This window comes from Nerophis lumbriciformis, linkage group LG10 (assembly GCF_033978685.3).
Source record: "Nerophis lumbriciformis linkage group LG10, RoL_Nlum_v2.1, whole genome shotgun sequence".
In the NCBI taxonomy this organism is placed as follows: Eukaryota; Metazoa; Chordata; class Actinopteri; order Syngnathiformes; family Syngnathidae; genus Nerophis; species Nerophis lumbriciformis.
The window spans coordinates 33,599,694-33,612,496 of record NC_084557.2 but is presented as its reverse complement, the minus strand read 5'-3'; the positions used below and the strand labels follow the sequence as shown (position 1 = coordinate 33,612,496).

At 42.2% G+C, this 12,803-nt stretch overlaps 1 protein-coding gene across 3 annotated transcripts in view; it reads right to left on the bottom strand.

The window, feature by feature from the left end:
• The window catches only part of LOC133612405 (synaptic vesicle glycoprotein 2B-like), a 115,458-nt gene that overhangs the window by 31,067 nt on the left and 71,588 nt on the right, over window positions 1-12,803 (bottom strand). For 2 of the 3 annotated variants that reach the window (XM_061969791.2, XM_061969792.2), the window contains 3 exons: window positions 1,802-1,953; window positions 1,595-1,728; window positions 1,254-1,343 (listed from right to left, as the gene is read on the bottom strand). In XM_061969791.2, the coding sequence (XP_061825775.1) occupies window positions 1,254-1,343; window positions 1,595-1,728; window positions 1,802-1,953 (376 nt within the window). Of the gene's footprint in view, window positions 1-1,253; window positions 1,344-1,594; window positions 1,729-1,801; window positions 1,954-3,554; window positions 3,667-12,803 lie in introns of those variants that run through there. The other variant, XM_061969793.2, reaches the window with a different exon arrangement.

Here is a 12,803-nt window from a genome sequence, read left to right as displayed (position 1 = left end):
TGTACGGCATCAACAAGCGACGTCAGTGTGTAAAGGATATGACCACATGGGCTCAGGAACACTTCAGAAACCCACTGTCAGTAACTACAGTTGGTCGCTACATCTGTAAGTGCAAATTAAAACTCTCCTATGCAAGGCGAAAACCGTTTATCAACAACACCCAGAAACGGCGTCGGCTTCGCTGGGCCTGAGCTCATCTAAGATGGACTGATACAAAGTGTTCTGTGGTCTGACGAGTCCACATTTCAAATTGTTTTTGGAAACTGTGGACGTCGTGTCAACGTGGCTTCATAGTAAGAGTGCGGGTACTAGACTGGCCTGCCTGTAGTCCAGACCTGTCTCTCATTGAAAATGTGTGACGCATTATGAAGCCTAAAATACCACAACGGAGACCCCCGGACTGTTGAACAACTTAAGCTGTACATCAAGCAAGAATGGGAAAGAATTCCACCTGAGAAGCTTAAAAAATGTGTCTCCTCAGTTCCCAAACGTTTACTGAGTGTTGTTAAAAGGAAAGGCCATGTAACACAGTGCTGAACATGCCCTTTCCCAACTACTTTGGCACGTGTTGCAACCATGAAATTATAAGTTAATTATTATTTGCAAAAAAAAAATAAAGTTTATGAGTTTGAACATCAAATATCTTGTCTTTGTAGTGCATTCAATTGAATATGGGTTGAGAAGGATTTGCAAATCATTGTATTCCGTTCATATTTACATCTAACACAATTTCCCAACTCATATGGAAACAGGGTTGGTAGATTGCACGCCCTGTTCTCCTCACTTAACAGACGCAATCTACTTTGCACGAGTTAAGTAGATCAGCTTTGCGTGTGCTATCAAGTTTGCACATCTTTTAGTACACGCAAACCTTTAGTAAATCAGGCCCAACGTGTATTAACTTTTTTGTATCAACATTTCAACTTTTTCTCCTTACATAATGTGTTTTTGCTCAGTTTTCCCACATTTTGACTACATGTATTAATATTGCTTTTATTTTATTCCTTTGAGAGTACTGTGGGAATGACCGCGACCAGTTGAATGCAAATGAAAATACCAAGTGTGTAGGATATGCACTGTAAAATGTCTACTGCATGTTTTCTTGATGCATCAAATTAAATACGCACAGTATATAAATTGTGCTAGAATAGACTGGCTGTGGCAAAATGGACAGACGCCAAGTCATGTAAATCTGTCATAACTGTGGAGAACTTTAAGTCCTGCACTCTTGATGGATAGTTCTACATACTCACAGTGAATACTTTTTCTGGCTGTCCTTTAGCCCTCCAGTTGGTGTCGTGGACCTGCTTCAGAATCATCCATGCCTCATCGTGCTTAGCATTCTGCATGGATGAAAATTTCAAGGACATAATGTATGCTTTGGACCATCACCTGAATATCATCAATGACAAATTAATTGGACGAGTCATTCATCTTCATTACAACACATATTGAACGCCCATTACGTTGTTGTATCATGTGTGCTTTTTTTTTTTTTTAGAATTAGCAGTATCAGAGAGATGAAAAACAGATAAATATTCATGTGAATATAAATCCAAAACTGGACTCCAAATATGGTGGCAGTCTTACTAACCTCAAGCAGGAAGCGAGGGCTCTCAGGCATGAAAGTGAGTCCGACCAAAGAGGCAACGGCAGGAAGAGCAGCAACCAGAACAAATAACCTCCAACTGTGGAACTGGAACTCTGTGCCCATACTGAACCCCCAACCTGCACACAGACATGTACAAATGACAAGGCGAATGCGCAGTGTTGAATAAATCCTCATATACCAGGTTCCTACCATATCTGGGAATGATTCCCCAGGCAGTGAAAGAGGCATAAATCCCACCGATCATCCAAAACATGCACAACCAGGACAGATGCTCTCCTCGCTTGTCCATCTGAAGGAACTCCGAGAAGTACGAGTAGACAATCGGCACTGTGCCACCGACACTGAAAGAGAAATACAGTTCCTAATTACAGCTGATACAACTGGCATGACACTGGTTTTCAAACACGTTAAGCTTTAAAAAAGTAATATGAAAAAATAACTTCCATCCATCCATCCATTTTCTACCGCTTGTCCCTTTCGGAGTCGCGGGGGGTGCTGGAGCCTATCTCAAACCTCATCACAGGGCCAACACAGATAGACAGACAACTTCTTCAGTTATTCAACAAGAATCTTAGCTCACCAGATTCCTTACATTTTAAAGGCCTACTGAAATGTGATTTTCTTATTTAAACGGGGATAGCAGGTCCATTCTATGTGTCATACTTGATCATTTCGCGATATTGCCATATTTTTGCTGAAAGGATTTAGTAGAGAACATCGACAATAAAGTTCCTAATTTTTGGTCGCTGATAAAAAAGCCTTGCCTGTACCGGAAGTAGCAGACGAGTAGCGTGACGTCACAGGTTGTGGAGCTCCTCACATCCGCACATTGTTTACAATCATGGCCACCAGCAGCGAGAGCGATTCGGACCGAGAAAGCGACAATTTCCCCATTAATTTGAGCGAGGATGAAAGATTCGTGGATGAGGAAAGTGAGAGTGAAGGACTAGAGGGCAGTGGGAGTGATTCAGATAGGGAAGATGCTGTGAGAGGCGGGTGGGACCTGATATTCAGCTGGGAATGACTAAAAAAGTAAATAAACACGAGACATATATTAGCCACAACACAACCAGGCTTATATTTAATATGCCACAAATTAATCCCGCATAACAAACACCTCCCCCCTCCCGTCCATATAACCCGCCAATACAACTCAAACACCTGCACAACACACTCAATCCCACAGCCCAAAGTACCGTTCACCTCCCCAAAGTTCATACAGCACATATATTTCCCCAAAGTCCCCAAAGTTACGTACGTGACATGCACATAGCGGCACGCACGTACGGGCAAGCGATCAAATGTTTGGAATCGTACTCATGGTACCGTGTCTGCGCATCCAACTCAAAGTCCTCCTGGTAAGAGTCTCTGTTGTCCCAGTTCTCCACAGGCCAATGGTAAAGCTCGACTGTCATCTTTCGGGAATGCAAACAATGAAACACCGGCCGTGTTTGTGTTGCTGCAGTCGGCCGCAATACACCGCTTCCCACCTACAGCTTTCTTCTTTGCTGTCCCCATTGTTCATTGAACAAATTGCAAAAGATTCACCAACACAGATGTCCAGAATACTGTGGAATTTTGCGATGAAAACAGACGACTTAATAGCTGGCCACCATGCTGTCCCAAAATGTCCTCCACAATCCGTGACGTCACGCGCTGACGTCATCATACCGAGACGTTTTCAGCAGGATATTTCACGCAAAATTTAAAATTGCACTTTAGTAAGCTATGTGTGTTGCAATGTTAAGATTTCATCATTGATATATAAACTATCAGACTGCGTGGTCGGTAGTAGTGGGTTTCAGTAGGCCTTTAAGTCAATGTCTGATTAATCCAACTACTGTATTTATCGGACTCTAAGGTGCACATAAAATCTTTAAATGTTCTCAAAAATGTATAACCCGCTGCGCCTAATGTTCGGATTAATTCTGGTTGTGCTTACCGTGTGACGATATGTCACCATTTCTGTTTGTGTTTCCGTGTTTGATGTTTATTTTCTGCCAACGCTAGTATTTTTGTTCCATTCTCCTGCATGTCTCCCTGAGCGCTCGTCTTCCTCACCTGTCCCTGATTGGCAGCCGGGCACACCTGGTGGCAGTTGCCAATCAGGTGGCTATTTATGCCTGCCTCGCCTGCTCCTCAGTGCTCGAGGATTATGTTGGGAACTTGCATGGCTGCAGTAGTTGTGACCCCAAGATGCAGGAACCAGGAGAACAATGTGCAGGTAAGATGATTTTAATATATTTAAACAGAGAGGTAATCAGTCGTGCATGTAAACGGTTCTCAACATAAGCAATCCTCGAGCACTGAGGAACAGGCGAGACAGGCATAAATAGCCACCTGGTTGGCAACTGCCACCAGGTGTGCCCGGCTGCCAATCAGGGACAGGTGAGGAAGACGAGCGCTCAGTGAGACATGCAGGAAATGGAACAAAAATACGAGCGCTGACGGGAAATAAACATCAAACCATGAAACACAAACAGCAATGAAGTGACAGATCGTCACATACCGACCTCCAAGCAAATTAATTTGGTACATGGTGTAATGATAAGTGTGACCAGTAGATGGCAGTCGCACATAAGAGATACGACTGCACTGCAGGTTGACGCCCCCTGTTCAATAAATCTAACCTGCTGGCAAGTACAGGTTAGCAAGCATGCCTAAAAATGTGATGTTTTATTGAGAATATAGAACATTACGGCACTAAAAAATCCGTTGGCATATTTTAGTACGACTTTGGTAAGCCACAAAGCAACACCGCTTGACGGATTACTGCTACCGTAGTCAGACGTACTGTGCTTCAACGTACGGGTACTAATATGGCGTGTGTATAAAGTTAAAGTTAAAAGTTAAAGTAACACTGACAGTCACACACACGGTGTAGTGAAATTACCCTCTGCATTTGACCCATCCCCTTGTTCCACCCCCTGGGAGGTGAGGGGAGCAGTGAGCAGCAGCAGTGGCCACGCTTGAGGACCCCAAAATGTCAGATATTTGGGACCGTCTTCAGGTAGGGAATTTGCCTGTTCACCTGTGGGATGTTCCAAATAAGTGTTTGATGAGCATTCCTCAACTTTGTCAGTATTTATTGCCACCTTTCCCAACTTCTTTGTCACGTGTTGCTGGCATCAAATTCTAAAGTTAATGATTATTTGCAAAGAAAAAATTGTCTATCAGTTTGAAAATCAAATATGTTGTCTTTGTAGCATATTCACCTGAATATGGGTTGAAAATGATTTGCAAATCATTGTATTCCGTTTATATTTACATCTAACACAATTTCCCAACTCATATGGAAATGAGGTTTGTAGAATGATCCAGACACGTCTGTTAGTGGATATTTCCTAGTACATTTCTGCCTCTAATACTTTGTATCTGCATATAATATGCAACAATACTTATTTGATACTTCTTTATACTGACAAATGTCGTATTTTAGACTGCAATATTGTTCAATCAAAGTCGCTTATGCATGTCTAGCTCGTGTGCTACTGTGTGCTTAGCTATTGTGTAGCTGCAAGTTCCTAGTAGCCTAAAGCTACCATGTTTACCTTTTGTTAATGACTTTAGCAAAATACAAGAAAAGCCCAGCCTTGTGTGTTTATTGGAGGACATTTAGATATTAACTGGCTCTTCAGCTTTGTACAAGTAAACGCACTGCAGGACTCCTCGTATCTCTATCAGAGCTTATACCGGACAACTTACACGCAAGCCGATATCATCCAATACTTGTTTTTTGCTGCTATCATCCCAATATTTCACATCAATATGAGATCGGGACAACCGTAGTTGATTGTAGACACATTATAGAGAAATCCAACGTAATAATTAAAAGAAGGGATCACAGTCACTTTGCACAAGTTACCATCACACAGTAGAAACCAGTGCATCTACGGTTGTAAATGTACTAGAAGAAGTAAATATATATACACATGAAGATTGATTGTATTAAACACAGACAACGAGGCAGGCCATAGCAGACAAGCTACATTTACAAGACTTTTATTGATGTGCTGCAAGCTGTGTGTGGATGGGAATCTCACGCGTTGTGCCGTGACCTGATTTTTGAGTGTGCGAATCCCAGTGGAATTGTGTTATTCTGAGCTTAAGCATTGTGCTTGGTTCTTAAGTGGAACATCAGGCTGTGCACATGAAGTTTAAATACATTACATGAGCTTCACAGTATTGGGAAAATGAAAAAAATAACTGCATACAGTACATTTTGAGAGCGATGTCACATTCAATATTGTTTTTATAAGTCTTCGATCTCTGTAGTGCTTGATTTTGAAGCCTGTGGGTGTATTTCCATTAAATATTTTAGTACCTCAGCAAAGTGCAAGGAGTGCATCACTTTTATTTTCGTGGCAACAAGATGGGTAAGATTTTACAGTTCCTCTTCAATTTTGTCTGCAATCCACATATTAAGGGCCTTGGGAACCCTTTTCGAAGGTTCACTACATTGCTTATTTGTATATCTAAATCGTGTACGTTATGCTCATGATCATCTTCAAGCCGCTTTCTGACAGTCGCTTCCAGATGCGCCGTTTTGTGGGCGGTCTTATTTACGTGGTTTACCTTTGACAGCGTCTTTTCCACGTCATCTTTGTTGTAGCGGTGTAGCGTGCAAGGACAGGAGTGGAAGAAGTGTCAAAAGATGGAGCTAACTGTTTTAATGACATTCAGACTTTACTTAAATCAATAACGGAGCAGCATCTCACGTGTCCCATGAAAAACGGTCCTACCGGAACTCTCTAATAACTAAAGTTTTTTGGTTGAATAATGTAACTCACTACACCGGTATGTTTTAGCGCTTTCATGGCGAGTTTACTGACAGATATAAGTAAGAACTTTACACTACTTTGCATTAGAAATGGCAACAGCGGAGGGTGAATGTCACATAACAAGAAGATAGAGAAAAAGAAGAAGCTTATCGACTATGGCATCTCTTGGACTATAGGCGGACTTGCACAATTTTTCCGGATTTATGCAGATCACAAATACAGATCAGCAGGTACCAGAAGGTAAGAAAAGTTGCTTTTGCGTAATATTGCGAAACAAAACGTCAGATAATGTCTTACCTTATACACACACCATAATGATACTTGTGTGTTTAATGCGCCGACAATCCATCAAGCGGTGCGGCTTCATAGCTTACCAAAGTCATACTAAAACATTTTGATAGATTTTTGAGTGCCGTGTGTAATGTTCTATATTTTCAATGCAACATATAAAATGTTTTTTGTTTTTTTCTTGAGTCATATTGCCACCATATTGCAGTCTACACGTATCTCTTATGTTTGACTGCCATCTACTGGTCACACTTATTACACCATGTACCAAATTAAATTGCTTCAAGGTCGGTAAGCCAAACCAGAATTATTCCGTACATTAGGCACACCGGGTTATAAGGTGCAGAGTTTTGAAGAAAAAAATGTATTTTAAAGGTGCCTTATAGTCTGGAAAATACAGTTCCATTCTCATTAAAACAGCCACAATACTAGGAGGAGGCGATGCAAATATAATCATTGAGCACTCGCAATGTGATTCATCAACACTAAAGCTGTTTTTTGACCACTGCTTTGAGTCTATAATGAGCATGTTTGAAATGTGCTTTCACAGTTATGCACATATGGCGGTGCAAAGATAAAAGATGCACAGATAATCCTCTGTTATTTGTGTCTGTCAACATATTTGTCATAAATTATAAAAATAGTAGCGATATCTTCTATTCAGCAATATCATTTTATAATTGTATGGCTTCTTGGCGACTCAACGGGCTTATTAAAACAAGTTCAAGTGATTTGTTTTGACTTCTGCTGGCATTTCTTTTGTTTTGATGTTATTTATCCTCTATGGAAAAAAAAAATGCAACATGCATTTTCATCAGTGTTGGGACTAACGCGTTACAAAGTAACGCGTTACTGTAACGCCGTTAGTTTCGGCGGTAACTAGTAATCTAACGCGTTTTTTTTTTTTATTCAGTAATTTAGTTACCGTTACTACATGATGCGTTACTGCGTTATTTTACGTTACTTTTGATGTAGTATCGGCTAGAAACAGAAGCGCTGCGGCTTCCTCTGTCACAAGCCGGAGAGAAGAAAAGAGGCGCGATCTATGTGTGTGTGTGTGGGGGGAGGTGATCCGCGGTTTGATATATGAAACAAACAAAAAAAAGTTGTTGGCACGTTCAGTCCACACACAGCGTGGTCATGGCGAGCGGAGTAACGGAGGAGCTTGAACGCCCCCGCCATTGAATCGGTGTGTTTATAAGTGCAGACTCGGTTGTGCAAAACGAGAGTTTTAAACACATGCTGAACGTGCTTGAACCACGTTACGACATCCCGTCGCGCACCCACTTCAGCAATAAGATTGTGCCAGATCCTTATGAGCAGGAGAAGAAAAAAGTTGTGGATGAACTATCCCGAGCATCATCTGTTGCGCTCATGACAGACGGGTGGACGTCCAGCGGAACTATAAGCGCTCACTTCATCACAGCAGACTGGGAGATGAGAAGACACGCCCCCTCTACGAGAGTCACCTTGCGCAGGTGCTGACACAAGCAGTGGAGGAATGGAAGATAAAGATATCCCAGTCACACGTGATAATGCCAAAAATCAAATAATTACAGAGAATGAGGCAGGACTGGGACCACAGATAGGTGCTTTGCACATGTAGTGAATTTGGCATCACAGAAGGGAATCTCAGTCAATAGGATGGAGCGCCTCCTTGGGAGGATCAGGAAGGTTTCTTACTTCCACCCAAGCACAACAGCTGCTCATGTGCCTAAGACAAAGCAAGAAATGCTAAAGCTGCCTGCTCATACATGATGTCCCAACGAGGTGGAACTCCACTTATGATATGTTGGAGCAGCAGGCAGCTATATACTCTGCATTGACCCACAACACCCTGAAGACAAATGTCACCCTGTCTGATGATGATGTGAGAGTGGCAGATGAGGTCCTCCAGGTGCTTAAAAGTGTTCCATCTCTACTGAGCACTGAAACTTCACCATCTGTGTCAATGATCCTGCCACTGAAAACAAGGATTCTACAATCCATGGCTCCAAGTGTGGAAGACAGCAGCATCACTCCAGATGTCAGGCTTTATTTCACTACCTATGTTTCAAGGAAGATGATGTTTCTTCTTATGTTGCACTTAAACTTGTTTTTTATTAATGGTCATTGGTCCAAGTTTAAAGAAAGGAGGAATGCCTTTTTATGTTGCACTGTTTTTCATTAATTATGTTAAAAGGAAAATAAAAATGTATGTCAAGTTGATCAACAGATTGTATTATTCTCCAGTGCAATAACAGTACTGAAATGAAGGCAAAAAGGGCATTAATGGGAGCTTTAAAAAAAGAAGAAGAAAAAAAGAAGTAACTAAATAGTTACTTTTCACAGTAACGCATTACATTTTGGTGTAAGTAACTGAGTTAGTAACTGAGTTACTTTTGAAATAAAGTAACTAGTAACTGTAACTAGTTACTGGTTTTCAGTAACTAACCCAACACTGATTTTCATTCATTTTTGCATGCATTTCTGGATCATTCCAGATGCACCATTACAACAAAGTTGCCTCCCGGATTGCACCGTTTGGTGTGTTTTCTACAGTATATCACTCAGAAAAGGTGGTGCGTGCTACACATTGCACAACATAACAAAACAGCACATGTTGAACCATTAGAGCATTATCATTACATCATGAATGTGTATGGAAATGAGTGTCTCCATGGTGACAGATGAAAGTACACTCAAAATCCTCATTTTAAATAGAGCAGTCTGTACCAGTTTTGGACTTGTTGTCAATTGTACACACTGTCTTAGTAGATCATCCGCAACACGCCCACTAACAATACACATCATTTTATAGTTTGCACATGCTGTTTAGCGCGTGGTATTTGGATCTTACTAGATCAGGAGCCTCAAGTAACAGTTGCGTGGCTTTCCTTTTAAAAAATGGACGTAAGTGCAAATCTACAAAACAGTGTAGGCTAGTAAAAAAAATCAGATGTTTGAAAGTGTTTGGAGGCACGAATTCAAAACATTTTTTTTTTTTACATTGCAATCAACTTGAAATCGGCCCGCAGATGTGTGCGTGGCTTGGCACGCCTTGAACACGTTCCCTTATAAATAGGCAAACCATATTGAAAGTAGCCATGTGCTTGAGCTTGGCACAGTCTGACCAATTACAAGTCAGTAGGAGGTGCTTCATTCTGGTGTTTCGAGTGCAAACTGAGCGACTGTCAGAATGTCATTGCCATGTCTTCGAGAACTGAACATGGGCTGAAATTAAAAAAAAAAAATGAAACGGTTGAGTCAGAAAGAAAGTGAAGAAGAAGAAGACAGATGTGCGTGTCCAAAATTGAATTAGTACTGCACCCTGTTCGATATGTAAACTTTAGACGAGGGGGACGACTCTGACTAACCCCAATATAAATATAATGTGTGTAATTTACAACAAAGTGTGTTTGTACAGTAGCCTGCTCACATGAGCCAGTTTCATGTGAAACGCCCCCGACGAACTGGAGAGGTACACGTGCGGTAGAAAACAGATGAATGGATTTGTTTGAAATGTTTTACATTCAAACATATCACAAAGGATACAAAAGACTTTCACTCTTATTTGATTACTCAATTTATTAATACAACGCAGGAGAGCATCTTGCGGTAGAAGCCTTATACGTGACATCCTCCTCGGTCTCCGTTGCCGTGACTACCCGCTGCTGATGTCCTCCTGACATGTCCAAGGAGTTTGTTTTTTTTGTTTGTTTTTGTTTTTTGGCACCGCTTTAGTGGCTGCTGTTGGCAGGAGCTCTGTGTTCTTGCATCATCCTTTTGTGTTTCTGATGTTTCCCTCTTGTTTTCATGTGGGTTTTTTTGCCTTTTGGTTCGGGACCCTTTGGGACTGTGTGACAAGGGGTGGCACTTTCGTGACTTCTGCGGTGCTTTTTTGTGACCTTCTGGATCTGCCTCCCGGGAGCCTTTTGGCCATGGAGACCAGCTGCTGGGTCTCTGCCACACCAGAGTCCGTTTGGAGAGACAGGGGGAGATGCGGATGAAGAGACAGAGCTGCGGAGCTGGCGCTGAGCGCTGGGACGGACAAGCTTCACAGTGTCTTGGCAGAATGAGCAGGTATCGGACACCTCGGTTTCCTTGGACGCATCTTCACTCATCCATGCGGACTGGACACTGACTGAGAGTTGGTGGGCAGCCGAGGGTGGAGTCGGCTCTCTTGGTTGCTTTGTTGGGTCTGCTCCTGTCTGGCCATGCTCCCCTCAGGTCACCACAGTGTATATATATTTTTTGTTGTTTTTGTTGTTGTTTTACTTTTGTGGCTGTGTGTAGAAATGGCTGGTTGCATCAGCTCTGCTCTTTTAATGTATTTAATGTCCTTTATGTTCTTTGATGTTTCCCTCTTACACACGTTTATGTGTGCTGTGTCTATGAGTTGTTGTTTTTACCTTGGCCTCAGTCTGGACCCCCTGTCCAGGGGCCCAGGCTTAGACTGAATTTTTTTTTCCTCACCCCCTGTTACCTGTTTCTCACCTTTTTGTAAGGGGCGGCGGAAGTTGGCACACCCGTCAGTGAACCTGTTCTGTCTCCCTGTAATGTTTGTCTGCTCTTGAATGGGATTGTGCTGAAAATCTTAGTTTCCCCTCGGGGATTATTAAAGTATTTCTGATTCTGATTCTGATTCTGAGTCACAGGATCACGTTTTGACAGCAAATGCAGTAAAAAGATTGTCTATAAAATTATTATATCGCCTCACAAATATTAATATGAATATGAAGCATTAAATGCATTGTCAAAAACGTAAATTTGTGTGCTTCTTCTATGACCAGCTCATCTTTTAGATATAAATATTTGTAAATATGACTCTAATGCAGTGGTTCTTAACTTGGGTTCGATTGAACCCTAGGGGTTAGGTAAGTCGGCCTCAGGGGTTTGGCAGAGCCTCCGCCGCGGAGGTCAAGACACACCCGACTCATCGTGTAAATAAAAACATCTCCCTATCGGCGTATTATGGATACTCCCAAACAAAGTTCCCTCTAATTTTCCATCTGATTTACAGGGGTGTAATTTGTTGTGAGTTCATCCACTGTGTTGGTTTTGTTCTTTGAACAAGGTGATGTTCATACACGGTTCATTTTGTGCACCAGTTAAAAAACATATAACTTTGTCTTGAATTTGAAAAAAAAAAACATTTTATTTTTCACTAAAGAAGGGTTGGGTGAATGCGCATATGAAACTGGTGGGGTTCGGTACCTCCAACAAGGTTAAGAACCACTGCTCTAATGGAATCAGAGCCTTAACAACTATGAACCTCATTGCACATCGGGTTTCTCTCTAGGTCGTCTTCAGGCGAGCCCTCCATTGTCATTTCCAATCATCACGGTTCTTTATACATCCGGCCAGCTCGCTAGTACATCCACAAATGTTACTGTAAAACGTTTTCGTGACTGGCACCCATGTGTTGGTTCCCACAGCACAAGTGTGCTGGCTGGCAGCTCCTGGTGTCTTTGGCAGTGTCCTGCAAGTCTCATCCTCCTTTTGTCGTTCATCCTCAATATTCCAGCATAAAGATTGGAAATGTGTGCTCTTGTTGATGATGAGAACTCTAAGTAACATTCTGGTGTCCTTCCAGAGCTTTCTGCAGCATTGGCATTAGGGTCCAGTATTCAAGGCCATCAAGGAAGACAGATTCTACCATCGCATAGAAGTAGCTGAGTTTGGTTTCTCAGGGGAGGTTGGACTTCAGCAGTATTGGCCATGTCATTCAGGGCCCTCCATGTAGGGTCTTCCTCACTTTTTGATCTTGTCCTGTAGAGTTGACCCGTGAGTCCAGGTTCTTGAAGTCATTGACTTCTTTCAGAGCAGTGCCTCTTGTTGTTGAGAGAGGTGGCTGTTCCGCTTGGATGTTATAGGTGACCACCTCAGTTTTCTTGGCATTTAGTCGAAGGCCGACCTTGGCACACTCTGACTCCATACTGCTGAAGAACTCTTGTGCCTGCTCCATGTGGTTGGAGAGCAGGCAGATGTCATCTGCGTCGTCTTGGTCAGTCAGGACTACTGCAGGGTGTCTGCTTGCTCTGGCCCATTGATGGCCTTCCTGAGCACGTAATCCAGGTCTATGACAAAGAGGAAAGTGGCTAGAGTATCTCCCTGCATTACCCTAGCCAGAACTTGAAACT